General features: G+C 39.1%; 1 protein-coding gene across 1 annotated transcript in view; it reads right to left on the bottom strand.

Annotated features, from left to right (window-relative positions):
* Positions 1–18,638, bottom strand: part of MRPS27 (mitochondrial ribosomal protein S27) — a 50,124-nt gene that overhangs the window by 24,853 nt on the left and 6,633 nt on the right. The window contains exons 3-4 of the mRNA XM_086629032.1: positions 17,320–17,390; positions 15,305–15,363 (exon numbers count right to left, since the gene is read on the bottom strand). Of these exons, the coding sequence (XP_086485158.1) occupies positions 15,305–15,363; positions 17,320–17,390 (130 nt within the window). The remainder of the gene's footprint in view (positions 1–15,304; positions 15,364–17,319; positions 17,391–18,638) is intronic.

Here is an 18,638-nt window from a genome sequence, read left to right as displayed (position 1 = left end):
TTTCTTCTGTGTCAGCTTGGTTGAAGGTGTTTTGTATGCCTCAACCTGACATAACAGGACATCAGTCACAGGCCTTGTCTAGCTAGAAACTAAAGGTCTTAACATTTAAAATTCATTTAAAATTGCTACCAAGAAAAGATGGTGATGTCTGGTTTAGTTTCATGAGAAAATAAAACCAGGCCATTTTATCAACATTCAGAAGTTTTATTTCAAATGCAAACTATGAAACAAGCAACTTCTCTGTTTAGCTTTCCTCCTTTATGACAGAACAATGAGATGAACAGCATGGAAGATTTCCTTCATTTCTTGTTGCTTAGAAATACATCTTCAATGAAAGAAACTAAATGAACAGACACTTTAATACGGTATTCCTATTTTTCTCCTGCTCCCAGTATAATAGTGTCCTGTTACTCATCACCCTCCACCTCTCCAACTCCTTTTGGAAAAGACAGGCAGGAAAACCAGGTTTCCTTCTCAAATACATGAAGAATCCATACTACTCTCATCATAAAGCCAAATTTCATTCAAAAAGCAACAGTTAACGAGAAAATGAAAAGTCATAACTATAACAACAATAAAAAGCCCAGTTTTTGCCTACACTATTGACTGTAAAGAACACAGCTTTTAGAATTTGTCTCTCTTAAAAATACTTCTGGGCTTTTACAGTTGAAAAGACTTGTTTTGAATTTAAAGGCCATTAATAATCTAGTGACTGAAAAAAGAGTATCATAGGCTGAGGTAAACACAGAGAATGATGGGGTGAGCTGTTGCTATGGTGATTCTTATACTCTCTAGTGCCTCTCCTTGTCCCCATGCAGCCACAGTAAAGTCTAATTTAAAAAACAACCCTAGCATTAATTATACCTTTTCCTGGTATCCTGGCATACAAAAACATATAGAGAGAAATTAAGAACCATACAACACATTACATTTCTTACTTCAGGGAGATTTCTGAATCTCAGCAATTTCTAAGTGTGTCAGGCTAAAATTTGCTGTATTGAAGCTCAATGAAAGGTCAGTTCTGCTGGAATCTTTACTCACGTCTCCCAAAACTGATTAACACAAAGACTGTAAAAACTGGCATACATAAGTAAAGTGCTGGTTTTATTATTATAATTTTACTAGCTATGCCTGTCATTGCTTCAATTAATTCTCCACCTGTCTGAAAGCTGGTACATAAATCATCAAGTAGATGAAATTTTCAAAATGAAAAATAAATGTTTGTGAAAGCCCGTTTGTAATTTGTAATTGCTGAAATCACCTTCATACCTGATTCACTTTGCAGACTGAGAGAGATCCCCTGCTGAAGACTGCCAGAAAGTCAGTTTCTAACAGAAAGTTAGTTCCCACGAGCTGGATATAGGAAGTTAAATTTAAAACCTTCTAGGTACCAAATAGTACTTATGTCATGGCCTTTCTTCAGCCAGGGCTATCTGTAAGATTATGCAATTTTAGGGGACAAATTGCTTCAAAGCTAGTTCGATGTTTCATTTTTAAAAACAAATAAATTACTTCAGACGCTTTAGAAAACCTCCATCTCTTAGCCATCTAAGATGTCAACATGAAAATCAAACTTTTGTTACTCTGTCTTTACCTATTGCATTCACTTGCAGGGATGCCACCCCAAAGTCTGCGTTCCAGTAACCATTAACCAAGCTCAACAGAGCCAGATGTAGCACCAAAGGCTTTCCAAGCTGACGAGACGGCAACTCCAAGTTTTATAATCATTCATTCAGTGTAGAGGGAACTGAATCAGTTAGGACCAATGTCCAGCAGTTCCCACCTTCTAGTGCTAAGCTTAGCTTATGACAGCACACCCTTTTCACATTGTATTAAACCAGAACACTTTGTGGGTATGCCTAAAAACGACTGTCAATAAAAGCCAACAATGACTTTTTACTTTAAAAGCAGGGAAAAAAACCCTGCCTGCAACTAGACATTGCTATTAACGTATTTGTAAATGGTAACTTTTTAACGGTGCCTAATGCACAGCCTAAATTTAACCTGAGACAAAAATTAAGATAATTCTGTCAGCGACCTAATTCACTGAGAGCTGGCATCCACATTCTACTCAAATTCTTTATGCTTCACAAAATGTCTCCCAGAAATACATCACACACTAGCTTCAAACTACTGTAATGTTACACCCACTGACACAACCCTTGACACTTTCCAGTTTGATCACAGTTGAACTTGCATAGATCACAAGCGATGTATTCCTTTGGCTGGAGTATCAAAGACTGCAACACAGAAGCACACGAGCCAAACTGTTTATTCTGCAAAATTGTTCCGTTTCACACCACATGCAACCTAAGCAAAAAGAAGGTGCTGGCAAGAGAGTGCTGCAGAAATACAAATACTGAATGCATCTTAGTAGCCAGCTTAAGCAAGGGAAGAGCCAAACCTTACTGTCGCTGCCAAACACTTCAAAAACTGGGTTTGCACCGTTCAGGCTTTACCCTTTCAGACTTGCTGCCACAGCCCCACGGTTCAGGTTAACCTAATTTTGACCTCCTACCTGTGCCCTTTTCATTCTTCACTGCTAGAGTCTGAGTTTCTGTGCATTGCTGTCCTTCTGCACCCCACGACCAAAGGGGAGGCAGAGCTACACAACAAGCTGCCAAGGTAAACAAATAAGGTTTCCATATTAAGCATAAACACCTGAAACAGAGGGGACAAAACACCTGACGCTCACCTCTAGTTTCAGCCACAGCTGCTGTCAAAAAGGCAACCATTTCCAAAAAGTAAACTACAGGTGCATAGCAAGATCTTGGCTACCAGGCAGTCCACCATGAATCCTTCTACATTTCATGTCATGTCTCAAAGAGCAACAGCTTATTGATAATTTTTCATTCTTCCAACCAAGCACTTTCCTGAGGCAAATATTTTTAGCAATGAAAAATAAAAATCCTCGAGTCCTTCATGATACATTTTTTACTGTTCCCTAGCCACAGTAAGCTACCTAGTCACAGTACTTCAGAGGCTAACTTCTAGTTAGTGTATCTCTTAGTGTATCTAACTTCTTCCAAGCCCCATGGGACAGAAGATTCCACTGTGTATGATGTCAAGCACATGGACCAGTAAGCAACAGGAGGATAAACATGGCAAAACTGACTCAAGCATTTTGTCAGGCAGTTTGAAATTTGTGGGCTCTTACCAGCGTTGTGATTGTTTTACTCTTCTCAGAAAAATACTGTACTGTCAGATCTGTTATTTAAAGGACAGTAGGTACCTCACTTTAAGTACTGCATGTACTGTGGGACAAATGTTCCCTTGCGTAGGAAGGTACAAGCCGCGCAGTAAAATGAGGTTGTGCTACTCAAAATAGGCAGAGTATTTCAAAACGCAACAGGATATTTTGTAGTTTCTTCCCTTCTGAGATAGGAAGACAGCCAAGACTGTTAGTTACAAATATAACCCACTATGGGCTTTGCTTCTGCTGATGAGCATCTGTGCGTGATGCCAGGCCAGGACGCACTGCCACTTCGCCTTGTTGCCCTTCTCAGGTCTGGCATTCAGGCTCCACAATGACATTTACAAGCATCCAGTTCTCCAAGGCCCTCACAGTATAGGAGCCTTACACACGTCATGTTACCCGCTGCACAGGAGAACAGAGAAGACAGAATAGGGAGGAAAAACACTCTAACTATCTGTAATTATGGACTTGATGTGTTATCAGTCTGGCTTTTTCATTTTATTCCTCCAGAGAATCATGACTTTTAAAACAACACGATACTATCTTAGATAAGACGAACTTGCTGCTTTATGATTTAACCCGGACAAGGGAAACACTGCCAAAGGGGTAATCGCTGCAGGACAGTAACTTCAATGGGAGACAAAAAAGAAACCCCTTTGCAGAGAAAGTGGAGTGTACTGCTCCTGCTATGAATACTCCTCTTGTCATGTTCTCACAGTAGCTGCTATATCTCATCCACCCCCAGCTACAAGCACCAGCAGCCAGCCTGGTTTGCCAGAGCTTTGGCACCAGCAGCGCAGGCAAGGGACGGGGGTGGGTTGCCCATTTTACTCCCAGCTGTCTGCTGCCAGAAGCCATCCATTTTGCTTGTGGCTGGATTCAGCCCTGCACTGCTCACCCCTTAACAGAACTAAGTAGAAAGTGGCTGATTAGACTGAAAAAGGAGTATTTTTCCCCTTTGTTAAAGGATAACAGCGGTGGAAAAAGTAGAGATCAGAATTAAATAAATGACAACGTGAAGAGGATCATCATAAAGTTACTTTAGAGATTAAAGCGAGCTTTACATCCACATCAATTCTTGAAAAAGATATTACTCATAAAGGTGCAAACCTGCTTGCAAAGCCAGTTGACAAAATCCGTGCGCTTTCAGCTTGACAAGCTCTACAGTGAAGGTGAAAAAAATTCCCTATCAAAATCCCCATTCATTTTTCAGTGAGAAGGAAGGAATGTTTATTGTGTCTACATTTACAGCTGAGAAAACAGGAGTTTCTACCAGCTGCTCTCTTATACACCCCTTTCCAATTTTAACAAAAAAACTCAAGAAAGCATTCTTTGTTGGCTGTTTAAATGCTCCTTGAACTAGATCCTGGGTCAAATCCTCATCTGGTCCAAAGAGAAAACACATGATTCCCCCAGCTACCAGGAACCTGTCTCAATCCGCTGAGAACCTGGCACACCACATAGGCATATGTATCATTAATTAGACTACAGCTGGGAGGCAAGGACAACTCCAACACTTTGCAAGGATGTGGAGCCCAGCATCTGTCAGAGTGGTGAAGACGGAAACCAACTGCTGAGAGCTGGCACAGCACTATTCCTGAAATGACCAACTCCACATTTAACAAAGCCCCTCAGGCTTTCAAACTGATGTAGCAAAAGGGAGACAGGGAGGCAGCTGAAAAGCCTGGGGACATTATCCTTCAGGGACAGGGGACATGCCAGGATTTTAGGAAATGGGTAAGGGGATATCATCAGCTGATAGGAGGGGCTTGGGCTTCTATACAAACTTCCTACCCTCCAGTCTACCCCCTTACAAAAAAAAAAAAACCAAAACCAAAACAGTAAGGAAGGGATTATTCTGCCTAGGAACCAAAGATTTACCAAGTAAAGGCCAGAAATAGAAAAAGTGGTAATGAGGAAGCTGCCAGAAGGAACAGTCGCAGGTAGCTGAGCAGAGTGACTGGAGTGCTTGGTACAGAGGAGCACTGAGAAAGCAACTGGCCTCATTCCAGCAGACAGTATAGATAATGTTATCTGGAGCATGCAGCTTAGGGAAAAAAAAAAAACAACCAACCAACCACAACCAAAAAAGTAGGCACTGAATAACCGTTGGGTTTTTTTCACTTTGCTACTGGGCATCTTACAATCAAAAATTTGCACCTTAATTTCCCATTTCTGGAAAACAGAGAGAGCAATAACCTCAGAAATCACCCCAGGAAAATGTTAAACTATGACCTTTGCTTATCAGTACTTCTATTTGATTACAGCAAAGCATTATTTTGTGGATCTCTTCACCATACAAGCTTCTACACCCCTTCAGGAGTAGAAAACTTTTCCACGGGCACAAATGTATATGCAGAAATAAGCAGCCATACAAGTTGGATAAGTGTGTCTGCTTATTTTCATTTTTGTTCTGCACTGTAATGTTTTTGGACATTTTGGAAGAAGATGGAAATATTTAGAATAAATGAACCATTGGAATCAAGCTACATAAGCCAACTTCTCAAATTTCTTTATTACTGGTGCCAAAAAGAAATTTACAGTCTGATGAATATAATCAATTTCTAAATGTCTCAATAATTGATTGTTGACCAAACATTTTCAGTCCTACAAAAGTATAAGCATCCATTCCTTTAAATAAAAATAGCCAGCTATTTAAAAATTAACTTTCTCAATAATTCGTAAACTAAAAAAGAAGCATGCTACAGTCAATCTGTCTCCTCCCTGCCACAGTAATTTTGATTTTATTACAACCATTTTCTCTATAACAGTGTATAACAAAACGAAAGAAGATCAGATGTGTATACCTGTGCGGCATTATTTCATCCCATATCATGGTCATCTTAATGTTCTTTCCATTTCCACAGACTTTCACCTCTGGAACCTGCGGCATGTCTGCTACCTGTAACTACATACTATGCAGCAACATGCAACGAACCCACAGATGTTCTCAGAGCACAACAGAACAGATACTCTACTGGCTCGTATTACTAAGTTGAATGTCTTCACTATTGCCAACAAAGCACAGAACACTTCTCGTTACTACTAGGAAGTCCAATAAGACAGCATAGGCCTTTTTTACATGCTTGATCAGCCTGTGTTCACCTTGCGTGCCCTGTGGAACATAACACACACACGACGATGACTTGTTTAAAATTAAGATCATATGGATTTTTCCGTGTATACAGTAGAATGAAGGGAAGTTTTCACTGAACATGCACATAAGCCTTGTATTTCATATGTTGGCTGAGGTAACACAGGAAAAAATATTTTAGTGCCTTTGTCCTTCTCTCCATCCGTCTACACTATAAAGCCAGTACACAACTTGCCATCATTCAACCCTACTGACAATCTTCTTAATAAAGGTGGTGCAAAACGGAATTTTCATGCAGTGGAATGTCAGAGAGACGCTTTGCTTCCAGTTCTTCTTGCTTGCACCCTCCAAGAGCTGACACTGTTTCCACCGTAGAAGACTAACAGCATCATGAAACTGCCCGTATAGGTTTTATTAGCACTCATATTAGTCTGCTGGAGAAACTTTTCTTCAAACATTTCAATGAAAAAAAACCAAAACAATAGAAAGGCAGATAGTAACAAAACCCTTTCCATGCTAACTTACGGAGCAATATGGCCTGGAATGTTTCAAAACATTCCATGTTCTTAGTGGATCTCCAGACCCACTTTCTCCTAAACATTACTTTTAGTTACAAACAAGATAAAATGACTAAACCAGAACATCTTGAGTAAATCCAGGTAAGAGGAACAGCTTTACAACATATACATTCAACTCAAGATGTATTTTCAACACAACAGCTGTGGCAGGCTATGTAACTCCTATACCCAACATCAGGACACTAGAGACACAACATTACTTTCTGCATACCTTTCCTCTCCAGCTCCCAACTTAAATTCTTCCAGAATAAAATTGACAAAGTCAAAAGCATGTTCAAGCTCAAAATACTCATCCTGTTCTTAAAAATTAATTTTCAATAAAATACCTGTCCTCATCTTATCAGAAGCTCAATCACAGTTGCTTGCACAGTCCATCTAAGTCACGAACACCCTGATTCACCCCACAGAAAATCATTCATTGATAATGGCAACAAATCAACACCATAACTTATCTCATAAATTGCCTTTGCTACTGCCTTCACTACTGTTAGAGTAAAACAAATCACAACCACTGACGTTCTTAAGAAGTTTTCTTGCCTGATCTGGAAGCCTTTTGACTTTTTACTTATTCCTCTGTTCAACATTTTGAGTACAGGCTGGTTGCAGTAGCACAAAACCCTGTATTTCCCAAAGCACAGGATAAATGCTCTCTCATCTCTAGTCTGTTTAGTTATTTCATACATGCTACATGAAAATAAAGTTAAAATGGCCTAACATTTTCATTTGAATGGCTATCCCCACTTTTGTTCGCACCACAAGCCAGTGCTACACAGCAGTGTGACTCACTAAGTTAAAGCTAACAAAAAATTAACAGAATTTCTACTTGAAGTAAACTGCTCACAGAAAAAAAACTTTGAATTCAAAAATTTGCATTAAATATCTTTTTTTCCCCCTCAAGAAACATATATTTTACAACCACTTTTACCAGCAGGATACGACAGACTAGAGAAAGTCACTAGCTAAGAAACTGAAACCTGAATTTTTAACGATTGTTGCCCCTTTCACAACTGCAATGATAATATATTCCTTATTCTCCTACGTTACGTTTAGTTTGGCTCAATAATGAGTAACTTGTGGCTGAAAACAGCAGGAATGCATGCTTACCACTTCTACATAAGAGGAATAAAACCTGGCACCTACAAATACTAAAATCCTGACATCTTGAGAACCTGTTAATTTCACCAAATAAAAACAAGATTTCCTGTAGCTGAGGAGTTTTAAATGCAAAACATGTTCTGATAAATGCTTTCCATATTGTATCTAACACAATTAATGTTTACATAATCATTAAAATGTGTACATTTGCAGAAAAGTAGTACTTTCATTCCAGTCTCTTTCTCAAGGGAGTTGTCTACAACAATGAAAAACAGCACTCTGGGAAACACTTCTTTCTTTTTTTAAAAAAATAATCAAATATATAAATGAAACCTGTAAATAAATACCTGTTTACTGTGTAAACACCTACACAAGATTGTCTCCTTGCTTAGTGAAAAAACATGGTTCCAAATTTAGTACAACCATTCCAAAGAAAATCAAAAGGGTTTTAAGGGTTACCAGAAAACAACAATAAGGCTTTCTTTAGAAATATAAATAAAACACAAACATGATTAAAGTCTTTTATTTGAACTAAGGTTTCTTGCTTGCCGACTTTGAGATCAAATTCAACAGTTCGAATAATTCTAATTCTAATCAACCTATCTGTAACAAGACAGCTCTGGCCTACAGCGTGTCAAGATTATTCTTTAACGATGTATTTCATTATTTTTTCGGCTGTTTTGATTCAAAAAGGAATAAATACTTGCACCATATAGGAATGATTCAGGTTCATAACCTAATAACAACAACCACAAGGTGAGCAGTTCCCAAAGGGATCATGGCAGCTCTGGGTACGGTTTTAAGCCTAACAAAAACTCAGGTTTTTGTCCTAGTAGTTGTCACCGTCAACATTACTTAAAGCGAAAAGATTGCTGTACTGTTTAACACTACTTCGGAAAGCTGTAAGAGAAGTATCAGAAACAGTAACTTCGCATGTTTTTTTTCTTCTGTTTACACAGGTTTGGAGCTGCTGCCTGGCTCTGGCTGCCATTCTTTCCTTGTTCAGGCGCTGTAATGGAACCAGGAGTTCCTTTCAGGGGAAGCCACATGGGGCTAATTCTCAAATGTATCTTTGCAATTATTAGTCATCAAAGCTAGCAAAGGAATAAATCTCTGCATGTGTCCTGTGTTTTAAATTCTGAAGCTTATATAAGGCTTTACTCTGTACTGGCCAGTTGTATCCTTATGAGCAGCTCGCTCTTCACATTTTTGGCTGCAATTTAACCTCTGTCTAGACTTCCAGTATTTTTAAAATATAATCCAAGATCTGCCTCCAGACAGGCTTTTTGATGGTGCAGGAATTCACAAAACAACCTTTAGAATGCCACTGGACATAGCAAAATTGACCTTTAAGGTATGAGTGAAACTGAGACAAAATTGCTTTTCCTCACGTACAACATCCAAAGATACGGTCCTAAATACTTAGTGCTTACATTGTACTTCAGTCTAACACCAACACTATCTACTAGATAGAACGCTTTTAGCAGTTGACAAGAAAGGTGCTGGTTGAAAGACATGAAAATTCTGCTAATATTCTTTTCTTGTAACAATAGTAATGAAAGCCTTTCTCCCTATACTAAATGAAATATATTTCTACATGGGGTGTGTACTGAGTCAGTTATTTCCATTTCTGAATCTGACTGGCTTTATCTTTCTATCTACTCCAGAAATACTGGGGGAGGGGGGTTTTGCCCCCTAAGGTTGATATATGCATTCTGTCTATAGAAGAATCTTTCCTTATCTCGTTTTTTAAAATCCAAACGCTTATCCCTTTAGTGTTGGCAACACACACACAAAAAAGAAAAGATTAGTGTTGAAGGAAAATCTTTCAACTTTTTCTGCTTTTATATGCAGTGCCTAGAAAATTCTTGTCCGGTTTCTGCCAAGCTTAAAGGAAAGTGGATACAAAAGGACAGATGAACTATGAAAAGCAGATGACTGAAAAGGCCTGTGTTACTAGAAGAGATCTTTCTGAATGCTTTCCAGTGTGTTTGTTATCTTTCTTGATGGTTCTCCCCCACTTTACAGCACAGTTACACTGACTGAGCACACCTACTTGAATGAGATGTTACTGGACTAGGCTTGCTGAAATTTGGCTCTGGGTTCTGAAATGTAGTTGCTAGTTATTTTCTCCAAAGATTCCTACAGCTCAGACTATGACAAACCATAGATAGACAATGACAACAGAGAAACCATGAAAGAGACAGGGAGAGTAAGCGCATGTACCCCTCTGTGCAGAAACGAGTGAATGCTGGAGCCAGAAAAGCAGTGGAATCTGAGACCAGAACGCTTAACATCTGACAGCACTGGCCTGGACAGTGACCAACAGTTCTTCCCAAGAAGCAGCATCACACACGGGCCACCATAACGCAATAGCATTAAACACAGGTATTTCTGTCATTCATGTGCAAAGTACTGGAACATTCTAAGGAGATAAATCTCTCCAGTACTTCCTTTCCTTATGTCTCCCAGCCTGCCAAATAGTAGCAGGTAAAACACAACATTATTGCTACGAAGTGTATTTTTCTCTCAGATGCTTCCACCACTTCTCATTATCATTTCAAAACATAACTGCTGCACAACTTGAATAATAGGTGCATAATTCTGACTCATTTATTTTTATATATATTTTTTTTTTTTACCCACATATTTCTCTGGAGGGAGTGAAAGCCCAGACCCGATGAACTGCTAAAGTCTATGTCAGCTACAGCCTTAGGACAACCAAAACAACTCAAAAGAATAATTAAATATGTTCCAGGATTGTGTCTACATCTCCTCTCCTTTTTTTCTATTTGTGCTGGAACAGATCAATGGTATTCATTACATCCTGTGGATTTATACACAGAAAAACAATATCATAGTAGGGCGTATGAATACCATGCAAAGTATATTTCAGGAGTAAAATTATTTACCAATAATTTTATGGTCCATTGTGATCATTTATTACAAGCAATACTTTAGAGTAACTGAACATTTTCAGACACTAAACTGCTCAATTGGCATTAAAGTATCAAACCCTGCAACTTCTGCATCCACAGAAAAGACATGCAGATATAGACAGTGCAGGTGAAAACTTACTTTGTGTGTGACGTTGGCCTAACTAGATACATTGGCATTATAAGGCATAAGCACTATTTCATATATATGGAGACCACTATAGTCTCAAAATGACTTAATGACTGAAATCAGGCCTCAAAACTGTAACTTGCTACCATGAAACATATAACAGCACATCTAAGAATAACTTCTAATAGTTTGCTGTTGTCCCATCTTGTGATTATAATCAAGTACTGACCCCAGGTAGTAAACGCTGAAATCTGCAGAAATAACTCCAGTTCCAAAAAAGCAATTACCAACCAACAAAAGGCAATGAAAAAAAATCTAGGCAGACTGTGCCAGAATTTGCAGAGCACACGCACACATAAACATTTACATTTTACAGCCAGCATGTATACTTTTTTCTACACAGTGGGTCATGGGTTTAATGCAATTAAAAATCGTCTTGACGAATGTCAACATAAAACTTCCACAACTGCTTTCAAACACATTGAAAATCTTTGTGGGCATAAAACCTACATGCAGAATCAGCAGTTACCTCACCACAAAACCACTCTCCATTATGCTAATGTTCCTGTCACACAAAAACCACCCTGACGTGAGAAACACTGACATCTCAGAGACAGGACAAAGTAAGGGGAACTGCAGGTCTTTGATCTGGCTGAAAGTGCTCTGCATTCTGATTAGAATTTCTGCTGGGATCCTAGGAGATGAAAAGATTTTTTTAAGTCTGACAGTTAATGGAAGGGGAGAAGTATTCAGAAGAGAACAAAAAGAGGAGCACTGAAAGCAGATGACATCATGCCTCAAAATGGCCTTTACCATCTCACTGACATGTTCCACAATGTAGCATAGCAGTTTCCACACAGCTATTCTTGAGAGCTCAAGATCCTCTGTGGAGACAGTATGGCAGGAGATCCACTGCTTTAAAAGGATGGAAGGTTGAAACAGGTCTAAATATAATGCGTACAGTGTATTTCAGGACCCTAAATGCATTATGATAATGCTCCAGAATACTATGTTCTGCCCGACACACTACAAGCGAAGTCTCCAGTCTGCAAAGCTTAGAAGTTCTGGCACTCCCATCTTCAGGAAAACCCCACACAGAGAGCATGGAAATGGCGTTTACTTCCCTCTGATTCTTCCCACAGGCACGGCTTGCCCTTTTGCACCAGGAACATCTTCCAACCGTGTAGGGGCCTTGGCACTGACTACCCTTCACCTCAGATTGCCAGAGGCACCCAACACTGGGGAGAGACATCAAAATGTCCCCCTTATACTTTAGCACCCTGCTTACTTATGCTCGGGCAAATGCACATACAGCCAACTCACCATGCCATTTGCTCACAAAGTATTTGTATACCTTAGAAGATACAAAGAACCTTTTTGCTGATACTGCCTTTCTATTTTTCAGAAGCTTACTCTCCTCACATAAAGTACAAAAATGGTGCTTTGAACTGTTTCTCATTAAGCCAGAAAAAGAAACTTCTTGTCAAAGCCTCTCTGTTTCTCAACTCTCCCCCTATACCATCTCCTTTATTGTCTTATGGTGTGGTCACTTTTGCAGGATTTTTTCTGTGTCAAACATCCTCCCAGCTGCAAAGACATATCTTTATAAACATGGCCTTCACTTGAACTCCAGCCTAACTGCAAAATGTAAAGAACAATAAAAGAGGCTTTAAGGATACCAACCACATCTCCTATTTCCTGAAGCTAGCGCACTTATTTTCATTTGAAAGGGAAGCTGATGTTATAATTGGGATTTTTACATTTTCACGTGAATTACAGACCTCTCTACACTGTTTCACTACCTGTATATAAACGCATTTTGAGAATAGTTTTACTGATCATGCTGGAATGAAATCTCCTGGAAAACTGGTGCAAAAATCACAAAAAAAAATTAAGCATTTTGCAACACCAAAAGAAGGCAGCATTACGTGGACACACACAAGAAAAATTCCAACCAAAGCATGCCTGACAAGCCAAGTGACCTCTCTATTCTCTCCAGACAGACTACTAAAACCTGTATCAATTACAAATGATCATATTTGATGTGCACTTAACTATACTCTCACCAGCCACAGGAAAATTATTTCTTAGAGAAACAGTAAACAACTGTAATTATTTTTGAACTGCAAATCTCTCCTTTAAAATGTGTTTTTAAGGATAAAAACCCTGTATTTTAAACTGATGTACTAAACAGGCACACATGAAGAGTGAGGATGATATTTACACATTAGAGATTCCCATTCTATTCTCTTCCTCTTACTATGGAATATTTTCTATGCTTCTAATCTTTCGTCACTCTCTTTGAATCTCTTGTTTTCAAGAAAAAAGGAACCTATTGAATATATTATGTAAGAACATCTCACTCTGACTATCTGGATTTTATCTGTACTATTTTGAGACTCTGCAATTAAACCACCACACTTTCCTCTCCGTGTCAGGGCATTCTCTTGGCACCCTCTTACCCTACAGGGCATTCTCTTGGCACCCCCTTACCCTACAGGGCCTGAACCCATCAGAGAGAACTTAAGTCTATGTGGCACAATGTACATTACAATCTTCAAGAATGTCAGCAAAAAGTACCAATCCCACATCTGTAAAACAAAAACAAGGGCTTGCCTTAAACTTGGTTTACTTTCTCCTGTTTTCATCTCACATGTTGCAAGATGGAAAACTGATTTCTGTCCAGAGACTCTGAGAGGACTAGTGAAGTCTTGATCAGAAGGAATGAAAGCTCCACTAACTTCCTCTCTGTGAGAGATTTTTCTTCCTCCTTCATTTTTCATCACAGGATATTGCTAGTATTAACAAACTGGGTTTCTCTTTTTTCCATTTCAAAGCTCTGAGGTTCAGATACCACACCAGTAGTATCAGAGAATCACAGAGATCAGAAGTCTAATGCAGTCATGTACTTGAAACTATGCATATAGTTAAAACAGCCATGTAGTAAACTTCTTCATTAAAACAACAATCATTATTAACAATTAATCATATTTATTAGATTATTATAATAATATTAATCATTACTAACCAATAATCATAGAATGGGTTGGGTTGGAAGAGACCTTAAAGAGCATCTAGTTCCAACCCCCCTGCCATGGGCAGGGACACCTTCCACTAGATCAGGTTGCTCAAAGCCTCATCCAGCCTGGCCTTGGAACACTTCCAGGGATGAGACATCCACAACTTCTCTAAGCAACCTATTCAAGTGCCTCATCACCCCCACAGTGAAGAATTTATTCTTTAAATCCAATTTAAATCTACCCTTTTTCAGTTTAAATCCACTACTCCCTGCACTATCACTACACACCCTTGTAAAAAGTCCCTCTCCAGCTTTCATGTACCCTCCTTTCGGTACTTGAAGGCTGCTAGAAGGTCTCCCCAGAGCCTTCTCTTCTCCAGGCTGATGAACCCCAACTCTCTCAGCCTGTCTTTGTAGGAGAGGTGCTCCAGCCCTCTGATCATTAATAATCTGATATTATTTGCAGAGATGTTCTCTCATGCACTTTGACACCGTAAGTTACTTTCTCCGTCAGGAAATCTAGCTCTCAAAACGCGTTTGCAACAATCTATAAAAGAACTGATTTATTTTAGGGATCAGCAAGAATTACTGCACTCTTCAAGTCAATATTGAGATGTACTGACCTGAAGTCAGCGAGCATTCAACTCAACACGAGCAGAAAAGGTACAAAACTATCTGCAGAAAACCCTAACAATCCATGCATAAGGTGAACTACACAGCTTATCTGGGGAACATAAAGTACTAATGGGATAAAAAACGAAACTATACTGCATTTAGCCTTGCTGACTTGATCATTACCACAGTATGCCCGTTTTCATTTGTGTTCATTCTAAGGAAAGAAGCTTCCTTGAGTTCTACAGTTACCCATGCAAATATGCATATAGCAAATTTAGTTAAATTATGACTTAGAGAATAAAAAAAGTATCAGACGGGAAAACTGTAAACAAACATAATCCCTTGAAATTTCAGCATCTCTAAAGTAAATCATAGCTGGAAACTATATAAGCCGTTCAGTGGCTCAGACGTATTTGACAGGAGTCAAGGTCAGAGGTCCAGAAGGAGGGCAGCCATAACAAAGGAGAAGTTACCAAGAAGGCCGCCAGCTGTAAGACAAGTAGATGCACGTATTTTGTGGAAAAGAAATCAAAGCCAGTAAGCTGGAAAAGCTGGAAAGGGTCAGAGTTTTAAAAGGCCAAGACTTCATGGTATTTACTTGTATGTCTCAAAGTTCATGTTGCGAGGGGAAAGATGCTTACTTGTAAAGGTAATATTCAGCTTGATCCACTTCCTCTCGCGAAGAAATGTTGTCAACAAACTGATTAAAAAATACAAAATAAAAAGCTTCAGAGGGAGCATTCACAAAGCATATTAGAAGAAAATGCCACTTCAATAAACAAAACACATTTGTTTGGCAGATTTAGGTGTCTGACAGTACTGGAGCTCTTCAAGTCTTGGCTTGCTCCTACTCAGGTTTCTTCTAGACTGCTAAAAGTCAAATCTTTTTAAACTGAGACGCCTCTCCTCACCTCTAAGAAACATTATGCACCTTGAAAACACGGTGACCATCTGAGAATTAGGCCCATATAGCTGAGTACCCCATATTTTTGCCGTTCTTGGAATTTTTTCTCTTTAATCACATCCTTTACTTTGAGAATACCTTCAGTTCCTTACTTTTTTCCCCCCGATTTTGAGTGAGTCTCAATATGCCTTTCTTCTCTTTGTAAAAAAGTATTTTTTCCCTAACGTTTGCCTGTTGTGCTTATTCATACTACAAATTCTGAAGGACAGAGGCAACAGCATTTTGTATTTCACCACACATATAAATAATGGTAAGAAAAAAAATCACCTCCCATGCTGTAAAGCACAATTTGCCTCTCATTTAAAACGTTTTCTACTCCAGGCAATCTTCCAAAATTTGCAGAGCTATCAACTACTTAAATAAAAGTCATGTTTTCAATCAGACTTTGTCTAACCGTAACAGTGAATCCTGTTTTCCTGCAGATTTTACTAACATAAGTATAAAGATGCTGGAACACTCGAGAGTCTTCCCAATATAATACTTTTAGCTCAGAATATATGGACAACATGTTCTCAAGGTCAGGACTTCTCTTTATCCTAAGCATAAGCTAAAAATAATAGTTTCAGCTGACTGGTACTTGCTTTCCAATTTCTTAACCCTCCTTGCATGCTGCAAACATGTAGCTCTCATCTTTTGAGCGTGGCAATAGCATGCCTGCATGCTTTATTTACATTTTAGAAAATAAGAATTTGATGTGAGCTCCAGGTATTGGAAAGTGGGGCTGTCTGACAATCTAGAAATGTCACTTCTCCAGGAAAGAGGCCAGCCCAAAGCAGGAACATGAAGGAAAGGAATAAAGCTGATTAAGTAACAACAGGGAGAACTACTCTCATTTCCCCCATGGACGCTGCCTCAGAAGCAACAACCGCGAATACTAGATCTGCAGCGATGCTTGATCTTGTAACTGTAAAAATGTTCTGTGACTTTTGTTAGTGGTGACAATGATCCTAATTAGTGGTGTTGCTGAAGCACCAGGGTGGTGACTCAGCTTTTCTGGATAATTTTGAAGACTGAGATTAGTTTTGTTTTTTCTTTTAAAAGAAGTGACACATTTCTTCTCCTTCTTCAGTACAAACACTCAAGCAGGGAACTTAAAAGCACATCTCACATCTCCGCCTTCACTCTCCCTCCACAGATTAACCCATCCAGAGGATGGAACTGGTTACTAATTCTAGCAAAAATAATGGTTTCGCTTATCCCACACCAGCATTTGTCCTGCCTCACTCTGCTGAGGGAAGGAAAGAAAACTGTAGAGGCAAAATGTATCCACCTCTGCCTCACTCTGAAAGGAGCCTGGAAGTGGAGGAAGATGCATGTAATTCACTGCATTCCCTTAGCAGCCTGGGTTCTTATAAAGTGCCTGAGGGGGCAATAAAGCTCTCACTAAGACAGAAAACACAGGAAGGCAGGGAACGTATATTAGGGAAATACATAGTCCAGTAACAGTGAGGCCCAATTTTACCGAGAAAAAAAACTATTTCTGTTTTGAAGACCCTACCGTCCAGGTACTAACTAATGAATACACAGTAACAATAAAACAGATTTACACAGCAATTTAACTGTATAACAAGACATTTACTATCCCAGAAGTCCCAGCAGAGGTGGTATCATTTATCCCCTCTCAGGTCACTTGTTTTCATAAGCATTCCACTGTCATTTCCATCACTTTATCATTGGGATTTATCTCCTTACCCGGGCTATCGTCAAAGAGCTGACAGGGAACTTTCTTTCATAGGTTCTGTCCATTAAGTGGGCTAAGTCAGCTGGAGAAAACAGAAAAAGAGTATGTTTAATCAACTGGCATTACATGAAAATCTGAAGAGCCATCATACAAGCTAGAATAGAATCTCTCTGCATGAAATCAAACTCTAGTTCCCTGTTAACATCTCATTTTAAAGTATGAACACAATACTTTCAGTAATTGTTAAATACTTTAAAAGAAAATAACACACGGAAATGTTTTCAACATGATCAGAAAGAAGGGAGAAAAAGTAAACTATCCTATAATGTGTTCGATGACACAAGTATAACTAATATAACTCATCTAAAAAACTGAGCTGATGTCCTTAAAATTCACACCTGCTTTCAAGCTTAGCATATGCTGCTGGACAGTGCCTTCTGCACAGGTTTGTCCTTTATTTTACGGCAAAACAATGAGACACAGAAACAAGCAGTACAGTTGTGATAAACTCTACAGTCACAACCAGCAATCCAAAGAAATTCTGTTCACCAAATTGGGCACTGTGCCAGTAGCTTATTAACTTTATAGCATGCTGCTCCAGCAGTCATATTACAATATTAATTTGACCACACAGGAACTTGAAGCTTCTGACTGTTGAACAGGTAGCCAACCATTGCATTTAATGAATTTAATTGGAAGTTAAATTAATTTAATTTGGAGTTTTAGTTTTGCACTGTTCCTGGAAAATAATGATGACTCAGGAAGAGTAAGCTATTTATTGTGCGCTTAGTGTCAGCTGTTTGATTCTCACCTGAGACATGAACTGATGATATCCAATCTATAACATTTAGAGACTTCAGTCATAATCTTTCTATTCTCCTGCATCTTCCAGGACGAGGAATCCTACATATTCTCTCTGCACCATTAGCATCTTGCTTCATCCTTTGCATCCCAAGACTACAACTGTTACTAAACCAGCCTCTCCTTTGATACATCTCTTAGTCTCTTTGGCCAACCTTCAAGAGCTGATGGGTTGGCTCGTTTTACAATTCATTTTCCAAAAAGGTCATCTGCCCTCCACACCTGCCAATAATATGTGAGGTGAGCACAACTTGAAGCACCACGTCAGAATTGACTAAGCCTTCTACTCTGGCAAAGTTATCAGGGGCAGGAAGCAGCATTGCACCAGTAACATGCTGTGTCTCCGAAGGATGCAGATCATGTATGTCCCATCCACAAAACACCTGATATCACTATCCATCATTTTAAAAACACATCTGTAGCACCAGTGAATACTGAGGGGTATTCAGTTCTAACAGTAAGAATGGCA

This window comes from Tauraco erythrolophus, chromosome Z (assembly GCF_009769465.1).
Source record: "Tauraco erythrolophus isolate bTauEry1 chromosome Z, bTauEry1.pri, whole genome shotgun sequence".
NCBI classification, from domain to species: domain Eukaryota; kingdom Metazoa; phylum Chordata; class Aves; order Musophagiformes; family Musophagidae; genus Tauraco; species Tauraco erythrolophus.
The sequence above is the reverse complement of the archived record's forward strand: the minus strand, read 5'-3'. Positions and strand labels throughout refer to the sequence as shown.